The sequence below is a fragment of the Lichenostomus cassidix genome, chromosome 23 (genome assembly GCF_008360975.1).
Source record: "Lichenostomus cassidix isolate B80296 chromosome 23, HeHo_3.0, whole genome shotgun sequence".
Classification (NCBI taxonomy): Eukaryota; Metazoa; Chordata; class Aves; order Passeriformes; family Meliphagidae; genus Lichenostomus; species Lichenostomus cassidix.
In genome coordinates, this window is record NC_139503.1 from 2,169,653 (window position 1) to 2,194,521 (window position 24,869).

The following is a 24,869-nucleotide window of genomic DNA, read 5'->3' on the forward strand; positions in this document are numbered from 1 at the left end:
CAGAGGGATCCCTGTGTCTCTTTTCCATCTCCCCTGTCCATCAGTCCCTCCAGGGCTTCCCCCAAAACTTTTCCAGGGGTGGGTGAGTGGCTCGATTCCAAAATCCAGCGCTGCTCCAAATCCCCTGGAGGGAAATAAATCCTTCTCCAAAGCCCTTAGAAGGGAAAAAATCCTTTTGCAAAGCCCTTGGAAGGACACAAATCCCTTGGAGAGGCAAAAATCCCTCTTCAAATCCCTTGGAAGGGCAGAAATCCCATTTCCAAAGCCCTTGGAAGCCAAACCCAAAAAACCCCAAACCCAAAAACCCAAACCCAAACACAAAAACCACAAAACCCCCAAACCCAACAAAAACCCCAAACGGAACAACACAAATCCCTTGGAAAGGAAAAAATCCCTCTTCAAATCCCTTAGAAGGGCACAATTCCCTCTCCAAAAAGCCCTTGGAAGGGCAGAAATCCCATTTCCAAAGCCCTTGAAAAGGCAAAAATCCTTTCCCAAACGCCTTGGAAGGACACAAATCCCTTGGAGAGGCAAAAATCCCTCTTCAAATCCCTTGGAAGGGCAGAAATCCCATTTCCAAAGCCCTAGGAAGGGCACAAATCCCTTGGAGAGGATCAAATCCCTCTCCAAATCCCTTGGAGGGAAACAAAATCCCATTTCCAAAGCCCTTGGAGGGACACCAAGCCCCTGAAAGGGCCCAAATCCCTTTTCCAAAGCCCTTTTCACCCTTTTGGAAGGGCAAAAATCCCTTGGAGAGGCAAAAATCCTTTCCCAAATCCCTTGGAAGGGCACAGATCCCTTGGAGGGAAACAAATCCCTTTTCCAAATCCCTTGGAAGGACACAAAGCCCCTAAAAGGGCACAAATCCCATTTCCAAAACCCTTGGAAGAACAAAAATCCCATTTCCAAAACCCTTGGAAGAACAAAAATCCCTTTCCAAAACCCTTGGAAGGGCAAAAATCCCTTTCCAAAACCCTGGGAAGGGCAAAAATCCCTTTCCAAAACCCTGGGAAGGGCAAAAATCCTTTCCCAAATCCCTCGGAATGACACAAATCCCTCTCCAAAGCTGGAAAAGAAGCCCTCTGGGAATTTTTTTCCCCCATCCCAGGGGAAATCCCAAAGGAATTCCCGATCCCTGAGGAAGGAGCAGCTCCCCAGTCCTGCCCCACCCCGGAATGTTCCGAGCACTTTGAAGTTGGTGGCCTTGAATCCTTAAAGGGCTTTGATCTTTTTCGTGCCGTGAAAAGGAAAGAATTATTTTTTTTCCCCCCCCCATCCCATTGTCCTTCCCCACCTCGGGATTCATCCCAGGAAAAAAAGCTGGAATGTTCAGGGTGATCCAGGATTTTGGGATCTGTCATTGAGCTCCCAAGTTTGCACCTTAAAAAAAAAAGGGGGAGGTTGGGAATTTCTCCTGGAATTTTGGGGTTGTTGGTTGTCTTTATTTCCTATGTAAAAATGGGAAATTTAAAATAATTCCCATTTAAAACTTCCTGTAAAAAATGGGAATTTTTATTGCCATTTTTATAGGGAAATAAAAATGTTGGGGGAAAGCCTCAGTGAGATTTCAGAAGCAGCCAAAGTTTGGAAATGTCCATCCCATCCTGAAAATTCTGGATTTCTATTCCCAATTGAGAGATTTGATCCATTAGAAGGAATCTTTCAACCCAGCCCTTCCTAAAAAAAGTTCAAAGGGTTGGGAATTAAAGATGGGATGAAGGATTAAAGGTCAGAGATGCTCCCAGAGCTCTGCCAGGAATCCCAAACCCCTGGAAGATGAGGCTGGAAGGAATGACAGTGCTAAACCCCAAAAGGACACCAAAATCCCTCCCATTTTCCAGCCTGAAATCAAAATTATCTGAATGATCTAAGTATTTTCCAGCCTGAAATCCCCAAATTTTGCACGGAAAGGAATCCCCATGAGAAGACAACAGCAATCCTCATCCCACTGAGGGTGAAAAGGGAATTCCCAGGATATTTTGGGATATTTTTGGGAGCGCTGAGCACCCCAAACTTGGTTTAATGACAGATCCCTCCCATCGAACAACTCCACCCTCCCAAAAAATCCCCTGGCAAGGGAGGAACTGGAGCATCCTCGGAGCTCCAGGAGAAAAAAGGGATGGGTTTGGGATGGCTACAGAACAGTGGGAATATTTAAAAAAAAAAACAACAAAAAAAAAAACGAGCAAATGGCAATTTTTCTACCTGTGTCCTGTCCTGTTTTCTATGTGTGTGGTCCTTTCTTAATGTCAAAACTCTTGTATTTTTGTGGTTTCTAGCTGCAGCAGGACCGGTGGCTCCGAGGGCGCACGCTGTTTTTTTGTAAAATATTCCTGAAATTTCCCCTTCCCAAAAAGAAAAAAAATAAAAAGGGAAGGGGGAAAAAAAGCTGAATTATTCACCTTTTAATTGGCTTGTACCTGCATGTACAGTATTGGGGCAGCAAGTGGAGATGATTAAAGCCAGCTTGAAAACTTTGTCTTGTGCTTGAGTGGAGCTTTTCCCCAAAAAATACCCCAAAAAAAAGTGGGATCCACAGTGGATACACTGGGAAGGAAAAAAAATTTCCACCTGAAAAAAGCAGATTTTGACTTGAGGAAAGAAATTTTGTAATTAATAAAAGATCTCACAGACAACCCCAAAGCTCCCTGGTTCCCAAATCCCTTCCACAGCCTTACACATTCCTAAAAAAAATGAGAGTTTTCCCAAGGACATGGAGTGACAGGACAAGGGGGAATGGGCAGGATTGGGTGAGATTTTGGGAAGAAATGGGATTTTGGGGAAGAAATGGGTGGGATGGAATTCCCAGAGAAGCTGTGATGCTCCTGGATCCCTGAAGTGTCCAAGGATCACCCTGGGATTGGGAAAGGTGGTGGAGAAATGGGATTTTGGGATTTAAGGTCCTCAAACCATCCCCAAACCACCCTGAAATCCCAGAATTCTGATTTTCCCTGTTCCTTAACATTTTCAGACGAGCCTCAGCCAGGCTTTGTCAAACTCGAGTTTAAATCTGCAATGAAATAATGGAATTAAATCTGCAATGAAATAATGGAATTAAAGCTGCAACGACATAATGGAATTAAAGCTGGAATTAAAGAAATAATGGAATTAAATCTGGAATTAAAGCACTGAATCCCAGCAGCTGCAGGAATTCTGCTGCACCTTCCCCCATCCCAAAGCCAAAGGGTTTGTATATAAAAGTGTCAGCTCAGGATTGTTGCCTGGGCTGTGCTCCCTCAGCTCCCTGGCATTTGGGACAGAGCCCAAAGCACAGGGAATTCAGGAATTTTTTGGGATGGAATGCCCCAAAATCCCCCAAATCCCCACACCTGGAGTGACCAGCCACACCTGAAGGATCCACTGCAATATTTTATTTGGGAATTTACATATCCACAGGAGAGAGCAGACCACGAGTCTGACTTCTTGAAGACTTTTTTTTTGAAGCAGTTTCGGGTTTCTGCTGGAGATGAGAAAAGAAATCTGCCTAAGATGAAAATGTCCCAAGCGAGCCAGGGAAAGGGGAGGGGAACCAGGATTATACACAGGACAGCGACAACGAGAACAGAACGAAACAAAACGAAAAAAAAAAAATATATGAAAAAAGTATAAATTAGGACGTCAGAGAGTCATTTGTTTTAAAAGCGTAAGAAAACTCGCAGAGAGGGCGCTGGGCCCTGGATGAATTAACTCTGGTTAGGTCGTTAAAAGTTTGAAATTCCATCAAAATCCAGAAAGAAAAAAAAAAAATCAAAAAAAAAATCACTCTGGAGTGCAAGTTTTTTGTTTTTTTTCACATTCTGTCGGTTTTGCCCCCACTCTGGGCGAGATTCCTGCTTGCTCAGGAGGGGAAGGACAGGGGAAAATCCCAAGGACTTTGGTTCTGAGGAGGGTGGGAGGAGGTAGCAAGGCTTGCTTGCCCCTGGGCTCGGGTTCCATCTGCTCCCCCAGCACCAAACCAGCTCGCCCACCCCCTTTTTCTCCCCCAAAAAAACCCGCTAACACTGCAGTTGAAGGGATCCACCCGGCAGGAAATCCCGGATTCCCGGATTCCTAGGACATCAAGTGCTACCCAGGAGGTTTGTGGCGGAGGGAATTTGGGGAAAATCCCTCCCCTGTGCATTGACTGTGCTGAGGACGGGGAGCTGGTGGCACCACCACCCGGCTGTCCCCGCGGCTGTGACAGTGACAAGGCAGAGATGGGGCTCAGGGAATGGGGGGGAAAAACAAAAAAAAAAACCCAACAAACTCCCGATTCGGGGCAGAGAACCCCAAACCTGAAAGCAAAAACAAAACCCTGAATGTCTCATGGAGCAGGTTTGGAGAACAGAACGAGAAGGCAAGAATGGTCACGGCGAGGGATCATTTCCACAGAGGGGAGCTGAGGGATTGGTTGCTCCCCTGGTTTCCTCCTCCTCCTCCTCCTCCCATGGACTGTCCATATCCCATCATCCCGTTGGATCCGTAGAAATTCATCCCAGCCATCTGCTGGGTCATCTGCAAAAAGGGATGGGAGAGAGGTTAGGGATGGTTTTGTGGATCCCAAAAAAATCAGAGTTCCTAAAGGGAATATCAGGGTTGGATTTCAGGAGGAATTTCCCCATTGGGATTGCCCAGGGAGGTTTGGAGTCTCCATCCCTGGAGGTGTCCTCAGTGAGGAGGTTGGGATTGACTGTCAGTTGTTTTTATCACCCGTTTAAAAATGGGAAATAAAACCTGTTTTGTTCTCATTTTTACGGGGAAATAAAAATGTGGGGGGAAAGCGCCAGTGAATTTTCAGAAGCAGCCAAAGTCAAAGTTTGCAAATGTTCATCCCATCCTAAAATTCTGGATTTCTATTCCCAAATGAGAGATTTGACCCACAAGGAGGAATCTTTCAACCCAGCTTCCCTAAAAAATTTGAGGGGGAATAAAAGGGTTGGGAATGAAAGGTGGGATGAGAGATTAAAGGCCAGGAGATGCTGCCAGAGCTCTGCCAGGAATCCCAAACCCCTGGAAGCTGAGGCTGAAAGGAGGGACAGGTTGGACCCTCAGGATTCTTTTCCTGGGATTCTCAGGTGCACCCCAAGCCAGTGGAACTGACCCCAAACCAATCCCCACACACACTCCCCCTCAATCCTCCTCAATCCCTGCACCACCTCAATTGAGATCCTCCTCAATCCCTGCACCACCATCCCTCCCCATCCCAAAAAAACCCAGAAAATCCCTCCAGGGAAGCCCAGTGGAACTGACCCCACACCAATCCCACCCTCAACACACTCAAATCCCTGGAGATCCCCCTCATTCCCTGCACCACCATCCCTCCCCATCCCAAAAATAACCCCAGAAAACCCTCCAGGGAAGCCCAGCAGAACTGACCCCACACCAATCCCCATGCAGAACCCCACAGAGATCCTCCTCATTCCCTCACAATCCCCCCTTCCCTGCTCCCAAAAAAAACCTCAGAAAAACCCTCCAGGGAAGTCCAGCAGAACTGACCCCACACCAATCCCATCCCCACCACACTCAAACCTCTCGAGATCCTCCTCATTCCCTGACAATCCCCCCTTTTCTGCTCCCAAAAAAACCCCAGAAAACCCCTGCAGACTCTGGGATTTCAGGTGTCCCCAGTGCACCCCAAGCCAGGGAAGCCCAGCAGAACTGACCCCACACCAATCCCCAAGCACAACCCCACAGAGATCCTCCTCATTCCCTCACAATCCCCCCTTTCCTGCTCCCAAAAAAAACCTCAGAAAAACCCTCCAGGGAAGTCCAGCAGAATTGACCCCACACCAATCCCATCCCCACCACACTCGACCCCCTCGAGATCCTCCTCATTCCTGACAATCCCCCCTTCCCTGCTCCCAGAAAAAAACCCAGAAAAACCCTCCAGGGAAGTCCAGCAGAACTGACCCCACACCAATCCCCATGCACAGCCCCACAGAGATCCCCCTCATCCCCTGACAATCCCCACTTCCCTGCTCCCAAAAAACCCCAAAAACCCCTGCAGCCCTCACCCCAGGCGTGTCCCCTCACCTGGGCCAGGTTCCACTGCAGCTGCTGGGCAGGCTGGACGCCATAGACGGGCTGTGGCACTGCGGCCACTCCGGCCACATAGCCGGGCTGCTGGGCTGCCATCATCCCGTTGGGCACGCCCAGCACGTTGCCCACGTAGCCCGCCGGGATGGCCATGGGGGTCACCATGCCGGCGGCTCCAGGCTGGGCCAGCATGCCCACCGATGGGGCCACCATGCCCCCCAGCATGCTGCTGGAAGGGGGGACGGCGGGGAAGCCGGGGAAGGGAGCGGCGGGGTAACCCATCTGAGCCGGCGCCATGAACATCGCTCCTGGGAAAATCAGGGAAAGAGGGATGAGCTGGGGCTGGGATGTTGGAATTCCAGGTCCTTGTTGGGACTGGCATGTCAGAATTTCAGTTGTCAGGGCTGGGATGTTAGAACTTCAGAATTCCTTGTCAGGAATGTCAGAATTCCAGTGCCTTGTCAGTGCTGGGATGTTGGAATTCCAGTGCCTTGTCAGGAATTTCAGAATCCTTGTCAGGAATTTCAGAATCCTTGTCAGGAATTTCAGAATTACAGTACTTTGTCGGGGCTGGAATGTCAGATTTCCAAGTCCTTGTCAGGAATGTCAGAATTGCAGTGCCTTGTTGAGGTGGAATGTCAGAATTGCAGTGCCTTGTTGAGGTGGAATGTCAGAATTGCAGTGCCTTGTTGAGGTGGAATGTCAGAATTGCAGTGCCTTGTCAGGAATGTCAGAATTCCTTGTCAGGAATGTCAGAATTCCAGCGCCTTTTCGGGGCTGGGATGTCAGAATTTCAGTTGTCAGGGCTGGGATGTCAGAATTCCAAGTCCTTGTCAGGAATTTCAGAATCCTCGTCAGGAATTTCAGAATTCCTTGTCAGGAATTTCAGAGTTCCAGGGCTGGGCTGTCAGAATTCCAGGTCCTTGTCAGGAATTTCAGAATTCCTTCTCAGGGCTGGGCTGTCAGAACTCCAGACACGATCCAGCTGGCATGTCCAGCCTGAGCTGCTCCCAGTGATGCCCTCAACCCAGCTGGGGAGGCAATTTGGGCAGGGATGGATTCCCAGTGCCAGCTGGGATATAGGGAAGGAATTCCTCCCTGTGAGGAATCCTCCCTGGATTTTCCCACCCCTGGAAGTGTCTCAAGCCAGGCTGGATGGAACTTGGAGCAGCTGGGATAGGGGAAGGTGTGGGGCTGGAATGGAATAACCTTTAAGATTCCTTCCCACTCAACCCACCCTGGGATTCCCAGGGATCACCTCCATCCCCACACCTCCTGGAATTTTCCCAGGACATCCCCCTGACCCCAAAGTGGAGCCCTGCAGCCCCAGGGTTACCTTGTGCTGGCAGCTGGGGGGTTTGGGATCCGTACAGGGACAGGATGGAATCTTTGGAGAGCTGCTTCTTGCCCACCTCCTCCCCTTTGCTTCCAGGCTCCGGGAAGAGGTTCAGGTTTTCGGGAACGGAGCCGGCGCTTCCCGAGGTGGGCATGGAACCAACAACCTGGGGCAGAGAGACAGGGTTAGGGCAAAATCTGGGAAAAATCTGGGAAAAATCTGAAAAACAAAAACAAAAACAAAAACAAAAACAAAAACCCCAAAAACCCCAAAAACCGCAAAAATCCCGCAAAAATCCCGCAAAAATCCCGCAAAAAGGGAAAATGTGGAGTATCTTGGCTGAATTTTTTTTCCAGGGATGTGTTGGGGTGATGGCTTAGATGTGGAAAAGAAAGATTTCCATTGAGGAAGATGTTTTAGGATTTTTGGTAAAATATTCCTGAAATTTCCCCCTCCAAAAAAAAAAATAAACAAAAGGAGGGGAAAGCTGAATTATTCACCTTTTAATTAGCTTGTACCTGCATTGGGGCAGTATTTACGGAAGGCAATTACATGTGTGGTTAAACAACGGAACAGATTTCCTTTTCACATCCCTCCCATCCCAAATTATCCCACATTTCCACGACCCACCCAGGCTTTTCCAAGCCCCAGCATTCCCAGCTGACCTTCCTGGAGTCCGAGGTGGATCCCACGGATGCAAACAGGTCCAGGTCCTTCTCCAGGCTGCAGGGCCGGCCGTTGGTGACAGCCGTTGTCACCGGAGCGTCTGGGGGACACAGACATGTCCTGGATGTCCCCAACCCTGATCCCAACCTCCCTCATCCCTCTGGAGCAGGACTGGGAAAACATCCCAAAAAGTCCTGTTTGTCCCATAAACCTCCTGGAACTCCAGGATAAATAAATGGAAAATTCCCAAGGAGCAGTTCGAGCAGAATAACCCTGGAATTGTTCACCTGAGAGGGAAAATCAGCACTAAAAGCTCCTCAAATCCATGCAATTCCTAAAAAAAAATAAAAAAAAAAAAATCTCTTACCCAGGCCCAGCAAGTCCATGACTGGCTCAGATTTGGGAGAACTTTTCCTGGATTGTTGCGATTCGTCTTTCTTTTGAGGCTGAGGGGAGGAAAGGAACAACACAAATCTCATTCAGTTTTGGGTTTCCTCTCAAATGTCTGAGGTTTTCAGGAGGTTAACCCTGAAAATCCCTTTTTCCCAGAGGATTTAAGTCAAAAATAATAGAGAAATTAAAATAATAGAGAAATTAAAATAATAGAGAAATGAAAAACAACAGAGAAATTCTCTTTGCTCCTCCAAAGAGTGAACATTTCACCATTTTTCCATCGTCCCAAGAGGCTGGCAAACCCAAGCAGCCTCCAAACCAGGGAGAAGCAGCTGGAAAAAGCAGCAGGGAATTGCTGGATTCCATCTCCACATCTGCTCAGTGTCTGAGCAGAGCAAAACAATCCCCACCAGGGGTGACTCAAAGCACCCAGGCTGTGAGTGAGGCCAGAAAAATGCAGCCTGGGATCCCTCTGGGATGTGTCCACAGCTGCTCTGGCCTTTTCCTCCCAGCCTTACCATTTTCACCTTCTCGAAGATGATGGGCTCCAGTTTCCTTTCTGACTCGTTGCTCCTTTTCCATTTGTCGTCCTTTTCTTTCTGCGAGGGGAAAAAAGGGGAAAAAATTCCTGATTTCACCAAGGAAAAGCTCACACCTGATGGTATTAGTGGTCTACAATCCCTCAGATCTAAAAACCCTCAGAAACAGCTGAATTTAAGGTAAATTTTTGCATTTTTCCTGCTCTGAGCAAGGAATTGGATAAAAGTAATTCCAAGATTTCCTCCAAGCATTATCCTTGGAGATTTATTGGCTCCTCCTTCCATCCATCATCCTTTTCCGTGAGAGAAAAACCACTGATATAATGGAAAAAATTCCTGATTTCACCAAGAGAAAGCTCACATCTGATGGTGTTACTGATCTAAAATCCCTCAGATCTAAAATTCTTAAAAAGAACTGAATTTAAGCTAATTTTTTGCTCTTTTCCTGCTCTGAGCAAGGAATTGGATAAAAGTAATTCCAAGATTTCCTCCAAGCATTATCCCTGGAAATTCACTGGCTCCTGCTTAACATCCATCATCCTTTGCTTCAACCACACCAAAAACCACACCACACACAAAACCCCCAAGGGGAAAAAATTCCTGATTTCACCAAGGGAAAGCTCACACCTGATGCTGTTCCTGGTGTAAAATCCCTCAGATCTAAAATCCTCAAAAAGAGCTGAATTTGAGCTAAAAATTTGCAGTTGTCCTGCTCTGAGCAAGGAATTGGATAAAATTCCAAGATTTCCTCCAAGCATTATCCCTGGAGATCACCCCCCCACCACACCCAAAAAACACACAAAAAACACCACACCAAAAAACCACACCCCCCAAAACCCCAACAAAACCAAAAAACAAACAAAACACCCCACAAACAAAAACAACCAAACCCACAACCCAAACCCCCAACACCACACCCCTGTGAGGGAAAAAATTCCTGATTTCACCAAGGGAAAGCTCACACCTGATGCTGTTGCTGATCTAAAACCCCTCAGATCTAAAACACTTAAAAAGAGCTGAATTTGAGCTAAAATTTTGCATTTTTCCTGCTCTGAACAAGGAATTGGATAAAAGTAATTACAAAGTTTTCTCCAAGCATTAACCCTGGGGATTTATTGGCTCCTGCTTCCATCCATCATCTTTTTCTGTGAGAGAAAAACCACTGATATAATGGAAAAAATTCCTGATTTCACCAAGGAAAAGCTCACACCTGATGCTGTTCCTGATCTAAAACCCCTCAGATCTAAAATCCTTAAAAAGAGCTGAATTTGAGCTAAAATTTTGCATTTTTCCTGCTCTGAGCAAGGAATTGGACAAGGCCCTTCCAAGATCTTCTCCTATCATTATTCCTGGGGATTCATTGGCTCTTGCTCCATCCATCATCCTTTTCTGTGAGGGAAAAATCACTGACATGAGGGGAAAAATTCCTGATTTCACCACGGAAAAGCTCACATCTGGTGCTGTTCCTGATCTAAAACCCCTCAGATCTAAAAATCCTTAAAAACAGCTGAATTTGAGGTAAATTTTTGCACTTTTCCTGCTCTGAGTGAGGAACTGCACAAGGCCTTTCTAAGATCTCCAATCATTATTCCTGGGGATTCATTGGCTCCTGCTTCCATCCATCATCCTTTGCTTTCTGTGAGGGAAAAAATTCCTGATTTAACCACAGAAAAGCTCACACCTGATGCTGTTGCTGGTCTAAAACCCCTCAGATCTAAAATCCTTAAAAAAAACCTCAATTTTTAAAAATATTTTGCTAATTTTTTGCATTTTTCCTGCTCTGAGCAAGGAACTGGACAAAACCCTTCTGAGATCTTCTCCAATAAATCCCTGGAGATTTATTGCCTCCCTCTGCCATCCACACAAACCCAACAGCTCCAAGAGGGAAGAAAACAAGAATTTAAACCACCCAAACACCCCAATTCCTGCCATTTCTGCAATCCTCCTTTCCCCCCCCTTTTTTCCTGGATAACCCAAAATCAACCCCAGAAGATTCCCTACAGCAAAAACCCCAAATCCCCTCAGGAATTCCCTCCACAGAGTGCAAACAAACCTGGAAAAAAGAGATTTCCCCTGCCATCAGAGACATTTAAAGCGTTTTAAATCCCAAATTTCCACCTCCAGACTCACCCTGAAGGCGTTGATATCGATGCTCCTGTCCATGTATTTCTTCTTCTCGTATTTATCCCGAATAAAACTCTCCACAGCTCTGAGGCAGCTGGTTAAGGACAAAGGATTGCCAGGATATTTGACAGGGAGGAAGAACAAGGTACAGGCTGTAACTAAATGAAATGAATTGTTTAAAGAGCGTTTTCCAGCAGCAACTTGCTTAAAATGATTTATTGGTTGGATCCGAGCTCGGTTTTCACCCCTGGGTTATTCCAGGTTATTCTAGTGCTATAAAAGGGGAATTAAATCAGGATTTAGGCTCTTGTTGTGTTTTCTCCACTGTTTTTTGTTTGCCCTGAGCATCTCCTCAGCACATTCAGGTAAAAAAAGCACCTCAGGTATCAGATTAAGGGAAAAAAATATAGGGGAAAGAGGTTCCTGTGAGGTTTTTTGGGTTTATGGCATTCTGGCCCTATTCACTCGGAATTCCTGCAAGGTGGAATCTCCACCTGAAGTTTTCAGGAGTGTTAAAAATTCCAGCAGGGAATCCCAGCTGGGTTTGGGTTGGAAGGGAATTTAAGGATCCCATTCTCACGGCAGGGACACCTTCCATGATCCCAGCTTGTTTCAAGCTCCATCCAGCCTGGGGAACACTTCCAGGGAGGAATTTCTCCCCCAAATCCCACCTCTCCCCGCCCTCTACCAGTGGGAATCCACTCTCATTATCCTGTCCTTTCCAACTCCCCCTTGCAGCTCCTTCAGGTCCTGGAAGGTCACAATTAGAATTCCTCAGAACCTTCGGAAAATCCAACCCCCCCTTCCCCTCCAGCCTCCAAAACCTGCAGCAATCCCTTCATTCCCATTCCCTGCTCCAGGGAACTCCTCCAGGATGGGAATGCTCCGTGTTTTTCCAGGGAAAAAGGATGCTGGTCTGTCTGGGGCCTCCGGAAGTTCTCGGGCAGGTAAGCTTCGTAGAGACGATTGGCTTTGCCATTCCCCATCTCCTGCACGCACTGCAACCCCAAAAAATTCCTTGGCATTTCCCCTTTCCCGGATAGTAAAGCTCTCCCAGGCTCCCAGGGAAATCCATCCCAGGGAAATCAAGGCAGGGAGAGCCTCTTGAAAGCCACTCTGCACCTCCCAGGGGGATCCTGAGGCAGCTGCTCCCATCACCTCCCATTCCAAATTGCCAATATTTAGTCCAAGGTGGGATAAATATCCAATTAGCAACCCCAAATCCCTCTGGAAATCCCTGGGAAGCTCAAGGAGAGGTGGACAGCAGCCACTGGTAATTTAATTTGGATATTTGCAGCTCCTTGAAGCTGGAATGAGGACATTTTCCCTCCCAACCCATCCCGGATGGAATTCTCCTTCCTCCTCCATTTTCAGGAACATCAATCCCATCCCGGCTTGGTTGAATCCCAAATTTTTGAAGCCCCACTGACCGAAAAAAACCCCAACAAGCCTGGCTGTGGTGTCCCAGGCCTCACCTGGATCTGTTCCTGCGTCCACTGGTCGAGGTTGACGGATTTGACCCTGGAGATGTGAACGCCCAGGTTCCTGTGGATGCCGGCGCAGCGGATGCAGATGAACACCCCGATGTTCCAGGATGCCCATCGTGGCCCTGGGGAGAGACAAGGAGGTGTTTCCCAGCAGGCCAAGCCCCTGGTGGTGCCTGGAGGAACTGGGAAACTGAGCCAAGTGAACTGGGATGGAGGAGTTTGGGTTCTCATCCGGGCTGGGAAGTGGAATTGCACATGGGCAGGATGTTCCCAGTTATCCCTGGGGGTTTGGTGCCTCCCTCTTCCATCCACACAAACCAACAGCTCCGAGTGGAAGAGGGAAGAAAAGAGGAATTTAAACCACCCCAAGCACTCCAACCCCCTGAGTTCTGCCATGTCTGCAACCCTGTTTTTCCCCCTTTTTCTCCTGGATAACTTGGAATCAAATAACAACTCAAGATTCCCTACAGCAAAAACCCACTTGGCACCTTCAAATCTCCTCAGCGCTGGGAGGAGAACTCCCAGCAGCAATTCCCAGCAGGAACTCCCAGGAGAGCAGCACCAAACCCAACATCTGGCCACCCCAAAACCAATCCCAGCCCGAGGAAGGATCAGTTCACTCCCCAGTTTCCAGGGCTCTGGTGGAGATTCCCGGTTTTCATGCAGCAGGAGAGCTCCGAGGTGAGGATGGGAGATCATGCCAGGGATCAGAAACACCCACCAGGGAAAGATCGAGCTCAGATCCACTCAGAGCACCAGGGAATCCCAGCAGGGCATCCCCAGAGACCCACAGGAATTCCCACCCTTCTCCCAGCCCCTCCATCCTGCCGAATATTCCGGGAATATTTTCAAATCCAACTGCCAGCCCCAGCTCAGGGCTCCAGCTCCCAGCACAGACTGGTGTCCCTGCGTGTGGAAAACTGGGAAAACACAGAATTAGGGACCAAACATCCTTTTCCCAGCCATTATTCCGGATGATGAAGAGTTATCCTGCTTTTCTTGCCACAGCTAAAATAGCAGAGCCTCGACTTAATGAGAGGGAGGTGGGAGGGGGAAGAAAAGTGTAATTTCCAAGCCCTGAAAAAGCAGTGCTGGGTTTGGAGGCTCTGGAGGTGCTGTTAACAGTTTAATTCCCATTCCTGGAAAAAGCCTGGAGCATCCTGGAGGGATTTTGGTGCTGTAAATGCCACCTGTGGCTCAGGGACATTTCCAGAGTTACCTCCAACAGGTAACTCCAGGGAATTCCAGGGAATTCACTGAAAAATGCCTTTATTAAGTTTTCTGGCCTTTCCTGCTATTATTTGCTGCTTTTTGCCCTCTCCAGGCGTGGCTCTTGGGATTGATATCCATTGAATAAAGGTGAGGAATTCACTTCCCAGACCTGATTGGAAACCTCTACCTCAGCCCCTTTATTATTATTATTATATTATTATAATTATATTATATTATATTATATTATTATAATTATATTATATTATATTATATTATTATAATTATATTATATTATATTATTATATTATATTATTATATTATATTATTATATTATATTATTACTATATTAGTATAATATTATTATTATATCCTTTATTATCAAAGCAGAACCCCCAACTCCAGCAAAAACTCCAGCCCCAAAAAAACTGGGAATAAAAGCCAATTCTAGCACCCTTGCTGTGATTCCCACCCGGAATTCTCTCCCAGACCCACCCCCGGGGCTCTAACGTGAGACTGCTGCTGGGATTATCCTCAGATCCAAGGTTAGATTTAAACTCCAGATAAATTTAGCCTTGATAGGACTAAAAGGATTAACGGGGGGCAGGCAGCTCCTGGAGTAATCAGCTCGCTGGGTTTGTCACATGGAGCAGCTCAGGCCACCACAACCTGCCACCAAAACATGACTCAGGGCTAGTGGCACAGCCAGTGTCCCCTCAGGGGTTTGGGATCACAGCTGGGACGTGCCAGAATTCCTAAATCCAAGTTCTGGCACAGCCCAGTGGAGCAGGTTGGTTAATGTCAGGGAAATATTGCAAATAAAATGAATTATTTCGGCTTTGCAAACTCCTCCCAGCGCTAAACACGTTACACAAGCAGGGGTGAGCTCTGCCCTGGGGAGGTTCCAGCTGGGATTTGGGTGTCCTTTGGGTGTCACAGGAAATCTGCAGGGCTTTGGGGACGTGGGGTTGGTTTGATCCACAGCCAGAGGATGCATTGTGACCCCAGCAGCTGTGGGATGAGGAGGGAAGAAATCTGAATTTTCAAAAAATGCTCCAAAAATGCTGCAGGCACAGCAAACCCTGCTGGGATCCAACACCTCCTTCCCAGACCTCCAGCTTAACCAAACCAACATTTTTCACCTTCAAATGCCTCCTAAAAACGCCTTTAAAAACGCCTTTTAAACCCCTGGGTTTGTGGGTGGAGGGAAGGCTTTGGTGCAGATGTAAACAACCTCCCACTTCCCACTGAAAAAATCTCCCTGGAAATGCCCAGAGCTGCCTCAGATCTGCCAGGGAGAGCTTTTTGCAGAGTTTCACGTCTGTTTTTCAAGGTGATTTGACTATTAAAAAACCCCCCCAGGTGGCATTTCCAGATGTGACTTTCACCTCCCCTGCTGCAGCTTTGCACTTCCCCAAAACACAACCCTCGGCGGCTTCGGTGATAAAAAGGGGAAAAAAAATAATTTAGGGTGAAGTTTTTCAGAGAAAAAAATAGAAATAAATAAGTAAGTGACAACGGGGCAGCTTTAATCAGCACTGCTGAGCTGCCTGGGAGGATTATCAAGCCCTACAAAAGTTGGGCACACCCTGACACCCTCCAAAAATTGGGGACAGGGAGCACCTCGCCCTGCTGGCTCAGGGAATTGGGATTTATCTCCTAAAAGGTTGGGGATGAGGCCAACAGAAACGTTCAGCTCCTCAAACCACCAAAAAATAAATGGTTTTCCTGCGTGAATCTTCTGGTTGATGATAAAAACTGAATTCTCCTCAGGCTGAGCATCCTCAGAGCCACCAGACCCCAATGGAAACCCCATTAAAATATGGAAAAATGGGGATTTGCTCCAGTGACACCACTGCCAGCCTGCTGCCACCACTTCTGCCCCAGCTTTAGGGATAATTCTGTTTGCCCTGAGCAAAGCTGGTCACAACAGCAGGGAAAAAAGCACCTCAGGTACCAGATTGAGGCAAAAAAAGATGGGGGAAAGGAGATCCATCCAGCCTGGGAATACTCCCAGGGATAGGGCAGCCCCAGGGAAATCCTGCCCAGCCTCTCCCCGCCTGCACAGGCAGGAATTTCTTCCCAAATCCCACCCATCCCTGCCCTCTGGCAGTGGGAATCTCTGATCCACCTGCACCAATCCCTCCTGGATTGAAGGAAACATCAATTTTCAGTAAAAATCCCAACATTTTACACAGCCTGGATGCCCAGACAGCTCTGGCACGGGGTTTAGGATGGATCAGACCCCTCTGGGCTCATTCCCAGGAGCATCACGAGCTCCCAAACAACCCTTGCTGGGTGATTTTTCACCTCACGAACCCTTGAGTGCATTCCCAGGGGACTCAGTGCCCAGCCAGCCAACTCCAGAGGCTGTGTGACATCCCAGCCTGTCACAACAACCTCTCCATGCCAAGCTGGCCATGCCAGCTCCTGTCCCCATCTAAGCCTGCCTCGTTAATGCCCCAAGGGCTGCTGAGTGATCTGAAAAGGATCCTAATTCCCTCTAAAACCCCAGCCTAATTCCATGGGAAGCTCCCAGCCCCAGGAGGATGCTCCAAGTGAGTCACTTGCTGTTGGGTTCACAGCCTGGAGTGGATTTCATTGAGAAATCCAGAGGGGATTCACTCCTCATCCTCTCTGGGAATTCTGGAGCAAGCTCCTCCTCCTCCTCCTCCTGAGGCAGCTTTCTGCAAGAATAATTGTGCAGAAGGAACTGGAAAATAAAGCAGGAGCTGGCTGTAAAGGCACTGCTCTTTTGGGAAAAAAGGCAGGAAAAAAAGAGGTGTTTCCATGGGCAGGAAGGAGGAAATAATCGGAAATAATCAGAAATAATCAATCAGAAATAATCAGAAAGAAATAACCAGAAAGAAATAATAACCAGAAAGAAATAATAACCAGAAAGAAATAATAACCAGAAAGAAATAATAACCAGAAAGAAATAATAACCAGAAAGAAATAATAACCAGAAAGAAATAATAACCAGCAAGAAATAATAACCAGCCAGGGGACAAAGGAGGAAATAATCCAAAATAATCAGAAATAATCAGAAATAATAATCGGAAATAATCTCAGTGCAAACCAGCAGGAAAAATGTATCCTCACCCATGGATCCCAAAATTGCTCTGCATGGGGTGAGCCCTGAGGAAAAGGGATGTGGGGAATTCTCCCTGCAGCAGGAGAATCACCAGTGTGGGGAAAAATTTCACCAACGTGGGGAAAAATTTCCTCAAGTCCAAACTGAAAATCCCCATTTTTTTTTTGCAGAGCCAAATGAGGAAAGAGCCCAGCATCCCAAAAACTTCCTCTGCCTGGTGGTTTCCCTGTTCTGGCAGGAGATTGCTCAAGGATTTCCTGCCATCCCTCCTGCTCAGAGCTGTGACAAAACTCCTCTTGCCAAACAACTTCCTCTGCCCTTCACTGGAAATTCCGTGTGACACTTTGGGGAACTCAGGGAAACCCTGAAAACCCACTTCAATCAGCTTTCAGACCTCTGAATGATGTTTTTTTTTAGTTATTAAATTAATTAATTACCGAGCTGAGCAGGGATCCTGCTGCAGGGATCGTGGATCCACCTGGAATTTGGGATTAATACCTCAGATTCATTTGGGATTAAAACCCCTCAGGCTGCTCTGAGCAGCTTGCAGAGGATGCTAAAGCCAAAAATCTCTCTTTATCACACACAAAAGGTGTTTGGGAAGGATCTACACCTCATCAAGCTGTTCAACCATCCAAAAATTCAGCTTTATGCCATCCTTTGAAAGGAGAAAAGGCTGTTTTTGGGGTTTTTCTTTGTCCTTTTTTTCCCCCCTCACAGTAATTTCAGCCTCAACCACCTTCTGCAAGAAAAAGGAAGGTGCTGGCTCTGATTCCTGCCAGAAAAAACTCAAAATCTTCCAGTTTACAAAAAAAATCTCCAATATTTGAGGTGCTGGCTCTGATTCCTGCCAGAAAAACCTCAAAATCTTCCAATTTACCAAAAAAATCTCCAATAAAAAAGGTGCTGGCTCTGATTTCTGCCAGAAAAATCTCAAAATCTTCCAGTTTACCAAAAAAATCTCCAATATTTGAGGTGCTGGCTCTGATTTCTGCCAGAAAAAACTCAAAATCTTCCAGTTTACCCAAAAAAATCTCCAATATTTGAGGTGCTGGCTCTGATTCCCCCCAGAAAAACCTCAAAATCTTCCAGTTTACCAAAAAAATCTCCAATAAGAAAGGTGCTGGCTTTGATTCTTGCCAAAAAAGGCTCAAAATCTTCCAGTTTACCAAAAAAGTCTCCAATAAGAAAGGTGCTGGCTCTGAGTCCTGCCAGAAAAACCTCACAATCTTCCAATTTACCACAAAAATCACCAATATTTGAGGTGCTGGCTCTGATTCCTGCCAGAAAAAACTCACAATCTTCCAATTTATCACAAAAATCTCCAATAAGAAAGGTGCTGGCTTTGATTCCTGCCAGAAAAACCTCAAAATCTTCCAGTTTACCAAAAAAATCTCCAATATTTGAGGTGCTGGCTCTGATTCCCCCCAGAAAAACCTCAAAATCTTCCAATTTACCAAAAAAATCTCCAATAAGAAAGGTGCTGGCTCTGATTCCTGCCAGAAAAAAACTCAAAATCTTCCAGTTCACCACAAAAATCACCAATATTTGAGGGTCCTGTGGTCCTGAAACCCAAGATTTGTGTGTTTTTGAGTAGAAATGAGCAGCTTTATCATCTCCCCCATCGTGCTCTTTGAAGTGCAGCTGGAGGGAGAGTGGGGGAAATGAAAATGGAGGGTGGAGGAAATGAAAACTCCAGGCTGTGAGCAGCAGGGTGAGGTTTCCCTGCTGCTGCAGGAGCTGCTGGTTGTCCCTTCCCTCCCCAAAAGTGTGACAGGGACAATCCCAAGCAGTGCTATCACCACGATCCATGCAGGAGGAATGGGTGACATCAACCAGGATGGGCCTAAAAATATATATTTTTTAAAAAAAAAATCGGTCGAGTTCCACAATTCAAGGACTTCCTGGGGTGTTGTTTTCAACCAAAACCACGCAGTGGTTAATCCTACAAACTGCAGGTTTCAAGGATGGCTAAATTTCCGTGAAATGCAAAAAAAAATTGAGATTATAGGTGTCCAAATGCACCTGTGAACAGGGAAAGAGCAGCAGGAGGGAAGCTCTACCGTCACCAAGTTGAATTTTGATGCTTTTTTCCCTAATTTTCTAATTTCGAATTAGAATTCAAATTCAAATTTTCTAATTTTGAATTAAAATTTTGTCACCTTTTAAGGTAGTTTTTCATTTGTCAGTTCCTGTTGAAAACCTTCAGACTCTGTTTCCCAATTCCATTGGAGTTGGGGGATGTTTTAAAAGCCACCAAATCCTTAAAACAGGAGGAAGGAAGGTCCTGGGTCTGTTTTTGATGGATTGAGGATATTTTCAACACCTGGAGCTAAACATGGACTATCCCTTGGAATTCCTAAGGAAAAGCTCAGGAAGAAATGACACATTTTGCCCCAAAATTGAGGTCAAACATTTCATCAAAACCCAGCTAAATCCACTCCACTTCTCCTCCCAAAAGCTCCAATTTTGTCCCACATTTCCCAAAAGCTCCAATTTCGTCCCAGATTTCCCAGGACAGAGGGAACAACCACAACCAGGGATCAACCTGAAGGATCCCTGAGCTATTCCTGATTTTTTTTTCGGTTGGTTTGAAGCCCTACTTTGCCTTTTGGAGCACGAGTTCCCTCTGCACTGGGAGCTGGGATTCCTTATGTAACTCCCCTGCAGTTTCTATAGGAACAAACTTTACTCCAGCTGCAGTTCTGGGAATCACACAGCAATTTTTATGGGATTTTGGGATTTTTTTTTTTCCCCCATCTCCACTCCCCAGCGTGGAGAGTTGGGGTGTCAGAGCCCAGGTGTTCCTGCTCTGAGGATTATCCCTATTTTTGGCAGATGGAGGGATGTGGATCTGCTTAAAAGGGATCTTCCTGCAACTCCCCTAAGCACAAACTAATTCCACACTAAGTCCCTGTTGGGAAAAAAAGCCCTGATGGGTTTTTTTCCTTGCTGGAGTGGGAAGTTCCAGCTCCAGGCACGGTCAGAGCTGTGTCCTCTCCCAGATTTACCCAGCTCAGGTGAAGATCCCCGAGGGATAAACCGAATTTCTGAGCGTTTCCCCTCCCTCTGAACCAACCCAGATCCGAATTTAGCAGAGCAGAAAAGCAGAATAATGCAAGATCCCAGAATATTGTGGCTGCAGCTGAGGATTCCAACGAACACACAACCCACATGCATCCCTCTGGCAAGGTTCCCTTACGTAAGGCTGAGCTTTCTCCTCATCCCAGAGCTCCTAAGCCGAGCTGAGCAGCTCCAGCCCAAAAAATTTGGGTTTTTGGAGGCACAGGCTGCACCATTCCCCCTCCATCCCCATCCTCCTTCCTCCCATGCAGCTGCTCCAGCAGCTATTTAAGAAGTTCCTCTCAGAATTGCTCTGCCTGCAAAGGAAATTCAGCTGCAGCTCGAGAGGCTGCTGGAGGAGGAGGAGGAGTTGAGTCACGCAGATTTTTCAGGGAATATTTGGTTTGGATTAATGGGGAGTTAGGCTGGACTGATGCAGCTCCCCCCAGGAGAAAATCAGAAAATTCCCAAAGATCCCCCATGAGATCTTTGGATAAGAAAATCCCCAAATCCCACTGGGAGTGGAATTTGCTCTCCCTTACCCACCTCCTCCAGCCCTCAGCTTTTCCTCCTTCCCATCCCACATTCAACCAGGATTTTCCCAGTCCTACACCTTCTTCTTATCAAACAATTAAACCTGGCTTTATGCTGCATTCAGCAGCACCTTCCCCATCCAACCCCTCGGGGTACAAAGGGCTGATTCAGGCCTGGAATCTCACGAGACAAAGGGGAGAAGGGAAGAGCCACACAAACCAGGAGGAGCACAGGGCAACCTGAACCTCTGGGCAGCCACGGTGCTCCCTGGGGAGGAGGAGGAGGAGGAGGAGGAGGAGGAAGCTCCTGCTCCGACGTCACGAGCCCCGGATCCGAGCAGCCTGCAGGATGGATGGGACTGCAGAGCAGAGGGGAGAGTTTGGGAGAAGGAGAGAACCAAACACCATTAGCTGGGGGGGAATAGTTCAGAGGCAGGATTGAATCCACTCGGCGCTGCTCGATGGGGATTTTCCGAATTCCGGCGGAGCCAAGCTCGGAGATGTCACCTCATCCCTTCCTCCAGCCCAGCTCCAGGTTCCCATTCCAGGCAGGAATCTGCTGCTGGATCCTCAGCACAGGCTGGGCAGATTCCCTGTTATCTGCCACACACACAGAGGGAACAGCAGTGCCCTTGGAATGGCAGAATGGCAGGAAAAATTCCCACCTGCCTGGGGAACGCTGCTCTTTCCAGCCGTTTTTCCAAGTGATTCCCACAATCCCACCTGCCTGGGGGACATGCTGCTCTTTCCAGCTATTTTTCCAAGTGATTCCCACAATCCCACCTGCCTGGTGAACATGCTGCTCTTTCCAGCTGTTTTTCCAAGTGATTCCCACAGCCAACACCTCCAAAAAGAGGATTACAACTCACCACTGCCCACCCTCCTGCTCAGCTCTCTCAGTTCCCCCAAACACCAGGCTGGCAGCAAAAAGAGGAAGGAATTTCACCCAATTTCCTGCAAAACAAGAGCCACTGAGCAGAACCAAAACACGCTGAGATTCCACAGAATCTCGGGCTGGTTTGGGTTGAGAAGGACTTGGAGGATCATCCAGTCTCATTCCTGTCACCTCCCACTGCTCCAGGTTGCTCCAGGCTGGTCTGGGACACTCCAGGGAAGAGCAGCTTTGCTTCCAGACATCCCTGGAAGTGCTGAGGACACCACCTGGAGCCACCACGGGGCTCCTTCCCGTGGGAAAAGTGGAATGGTGCAGTTATTCCAGGGGGAATATCAGACCTGCCTTGCTGTCAGTGCTGGGAGAGCCTCAAAATTCACCAAAAGTATCAAAACTGCCCCAAAACTGCAGCAAATCCCTGGAGCTCTGGGTAGACACAGCTCCAGTGGAACCACGTTGACCAAAAAAGACCAAAATTGCCCCAAAACTGCCCTAAAACTGCCCCAAAACTGCAGAATTCCCTGGAGCTCTGGGTAGAGACAGCTCCAGTGGAACCACATTGACCAAAAAAGACCAAAACTGCCCCAAAACTGCAGCAATCCCTGGAGTTCTGGGTAAACACAGCTTCAGAGGAACTACATTGACCAAAAATACCAAAATTGCCCCCAAACTGCCTGAACTGCAGGAAATCCCTGGAGCTCTGGGTAGAGACAGCTCCAGTGGAACCACATTGACCAAAAGTACCAAAATTGCCCCAAAACTGCCTAAACTGCAGGAATTCCCTGGAGCTCTGAGCAGAGACAGCTCCAGTGGAACCACATTGACCAAAAAGACCAAAATTGCCCCAAAACTGCAGCAATTCCCTGGAGCTCTGGGGAGACACAGCTCCAGTGGAACCACATTGACCAAAACTACCAAAATTGCCCCAAAACTGCCCAAAGTGCAGCAAATCCCTGGAGCTCTGGGTAGAGACAGCTCCAGTGGAACCATATTGACCAAAAATGACCAAAATTGCCCCAAAACTGCAGCAAATCCTTGGAGTTCTGGGTAAACACAGCTCCAGTGGAACCACATTGACCAAAAAGACTGAAATTACCCCAAAACTGCCCAAAGTGCAGGAATTCCCTGCAGCTCTGAGCAGAAACAGCTCCAGTGGAACCATATTGACCAAAACTACCAAAATTGCCCCCAAACTGCAGGAATTCCCTGGAGCTCTGAGCAGAGACAGCTCCAGTGGCCACACACACCCTGGAGGAGGAGATTTCCCACTTCCAGGAGCCTCATTAGCACAGGGGGTAATTAGTGGATCAGATAACAACCCCAGCCTGCTCTCCAGGACTGCTGCAATCCACGTTCCCAGCGAGGAGCAGCTTTGGAAAGGCTGAACTCTGTACCAGGACTTTATAATTGTAATAATAATAATCATAATTAGGTGGAATTCTGCACTGCCAGGACGCGCTGTGAGCAGGAGAAGCTCCACCACCACATCACCTGGAGCTGTGGGGTTGAGTTTATTCCCATTTTTTCGCTGTCTCCAGCCTGGGAAGGGAGGCTGAAGGAGCTATTTTCGCCCTCGGGGCTGGCAGGAGGTGCCAAGAGATAAAGGATTGGCGTGTGAGGGGAACCTGGTGGCCATGAACCAGGTGGGAAAGGTGAGATGGTGGTGGTTTGGGGGGTTTTGGAACGGCAGGTTGGAAATAAATCACAATAATATCGATTTCAATGCTGTCCAAAGGGGGCTCAGCAGTTTTTTGGGGTCACACCGAGGTGACCAAACCCTTTGTTCCCAGAGGGAAGTTGCCAATCCCTCCTCCAAGTCCACCTCCAGCAGCTCTTGGGAAACAAGGCTCAAGTCCAGATCCCCAAGTGATTAGAGCAGCTCATTAAAACGGGATTTTTGGGCAGCTTGAACCCTTTTGCTGCGGGAAAACAAAGCATTTCCCAGCGGCAAGCCCAGAGCAGTCACCAGGGGACAGGGAACAGCTTCTCCCCTCTGTTTTATCTGCTGGAATTCAAACACTGACATCTCCCACTCCTTTCTCAGCTACATCAGGGTCACTGCATGCCTTGGAACCCCTGAAATATGGAATAGTTTGGGTTGGGAGGAACTTTAAAGCTCATCTTTGGTCTTGGATACTTTCAGGCCTCACAGGGAAGAGCCAGGTGGGAAAGGAAGCAGAGGACAAAATTCTGGGATTCCTTCAGTGGTCTGTGATCCCAAAGTGAGGTGACATCTCCTTCCCTTCCCTTCCACCCTCCTGCTGCTCACACTGCAGCCCCAGGTGACAGGATGTGACTCCCCGGCTGGAATTCCCTCAATTACCCAGCGCTGGCTGCTCCAGCTCCTCTCCTCACCCCAGGGGAAAACCCTACAGACCATGGGGTGTTTTCCAGGAGCTGCTAGATTCCCACAGGCAGCTCTGGGGTCTTTCCCTCCCCATCTCCCTCCTTCCACAGGCACCGGGAGCCAATTCTCCTCCAGCAGTGAGACTCGCACTGAGCCCAGCCGTGCTGCAGCTAAAAATTTGGGGTTTTTCCCCCCAAAACCGCCGCGTTCTTTCCCCAAAAACCACCCTGTTCCGCGCCGCACAACCACCCTGTTCTGCCCCCAAAATCACCTTATTCTGGCCCCAAAACGACCCTGTTCTCAACCCCAAACCACCCTGTTCTTGGCCCCAAAACCACCACGTTCTTGGCCCCAAAACCACCTTATTCCTGGCCCCAAACCCACCCTGTTCTCTGCCCCAAACCCACCCTGTTCTCTGCCCCAAACCCACCCTGTTCTCAGCCCCAAACCCACCCTGTTCTCAGCCCCAAACCCACCCTGTTCTCAGCCCCACCACCCCCCCAAACCCACCCCCCCCCACCACCCCCACCCCAAACCCCCCCCCACCACCCCACCCCCCCCAAACCCACCCCAACCACCCCCCCACCCCCCCAACCACCCCAACACCCCTCAGCCCCAAACCCACCCTATTCTCAGCCCCAAACCCACCCTGTTCTCAGCCCCAAACTCCACCGTTTCCTCCCCACTCTCCCCCAGCAACCCCCATAACCGCCGGTCACCCGCCGGGCAGCACCGTTGTCCCCCCGCCACCACCGCAGCGCTCCCCGGCGGTGACAGAGCACGGAGCCCACCCCCCGCTGCCCAACCGGGGCTGTCCGGCCCTCGGCGGAGCGGCGACCCCGCACACCGGCGAGCGGCGAGGCCGCTGGGGCAGCACCGGGGGGTGCATCCGGCGCGGCGCGGGCTCGGCAGGCCCCGCCGCCCATCCGCGTTACCTTTGGCCTGGCAGTCGGCGCAGAACTTGTTCTCGTCCTCGGCCAGCAGCCCGGCCAGCACCGCCTGGTAGCGCTCCACGTCCCGCACCGATTTTCCCGTCATGGCGCGGCCGGCGCTGCCCGCCCGCGGGTCACGGCCGGCCCGCCCGCTTCCTGCTTCCGCTAGGGGCGGGGCTCCGCCGGGGGAGGAGCCAATCAGCGCCGGCCCCGCGCGGGAACGCCTCCCCCGCGCGCCG

At 48.6% G+C, this 24,869-nt stretch overlaps 1 protein-coding gene and 1 long non-coding RNA gene across 2 annotated transcripts; both read right to left on the reverse strand.

Moving 5' to 3' along the window:
* Positions 1-3,356: 3,356 nt before the first annotated feature.
* On the reverse strand, positions 3,357-24,819 carry SMAP2 (small ArfGAP2). The gene is made up of 10 exons (XM_085081015.1): positions 24,634-24,819; positions 12,549-12,682; positions 11,986-12,071; positions 11,080-11,158; positions 8,929-9,009; positions 8,385-8,463; positions 8,017-8,117; positions 7,352-7,517; positions 6,013-6,323; positions 3,357-4,494 (listed from the first exon to the last, which is right to left on the reverse strand). Exons 1-10 carry the CDS (start codon positions 24,734-24,736, stop codon positions 4,360-4,362), a joined length of 1,275 nt encoding a protein of 424 aa, XP_084937141.1. The 5' UTR covers positions 24,737-24,819; the 3' UTR covers positions 3,357-4,359.
* LOC146427801 (uncharacterized) lies at positions 19,620-22,149 on the reverse strand. Its single transcript, XR_014856271.1, has 2 exons — positions 22,032-22,149; positions 19,620-21,838 (listed from the first exon to the last, which is right to left on the reverse strand). It is a non-coding gene; the product is annotated as an uncharacterized LOC146427801 (long non-coding RNA).
* Positions 24,820-24,869: the final 50 nt, after the last annotated feature.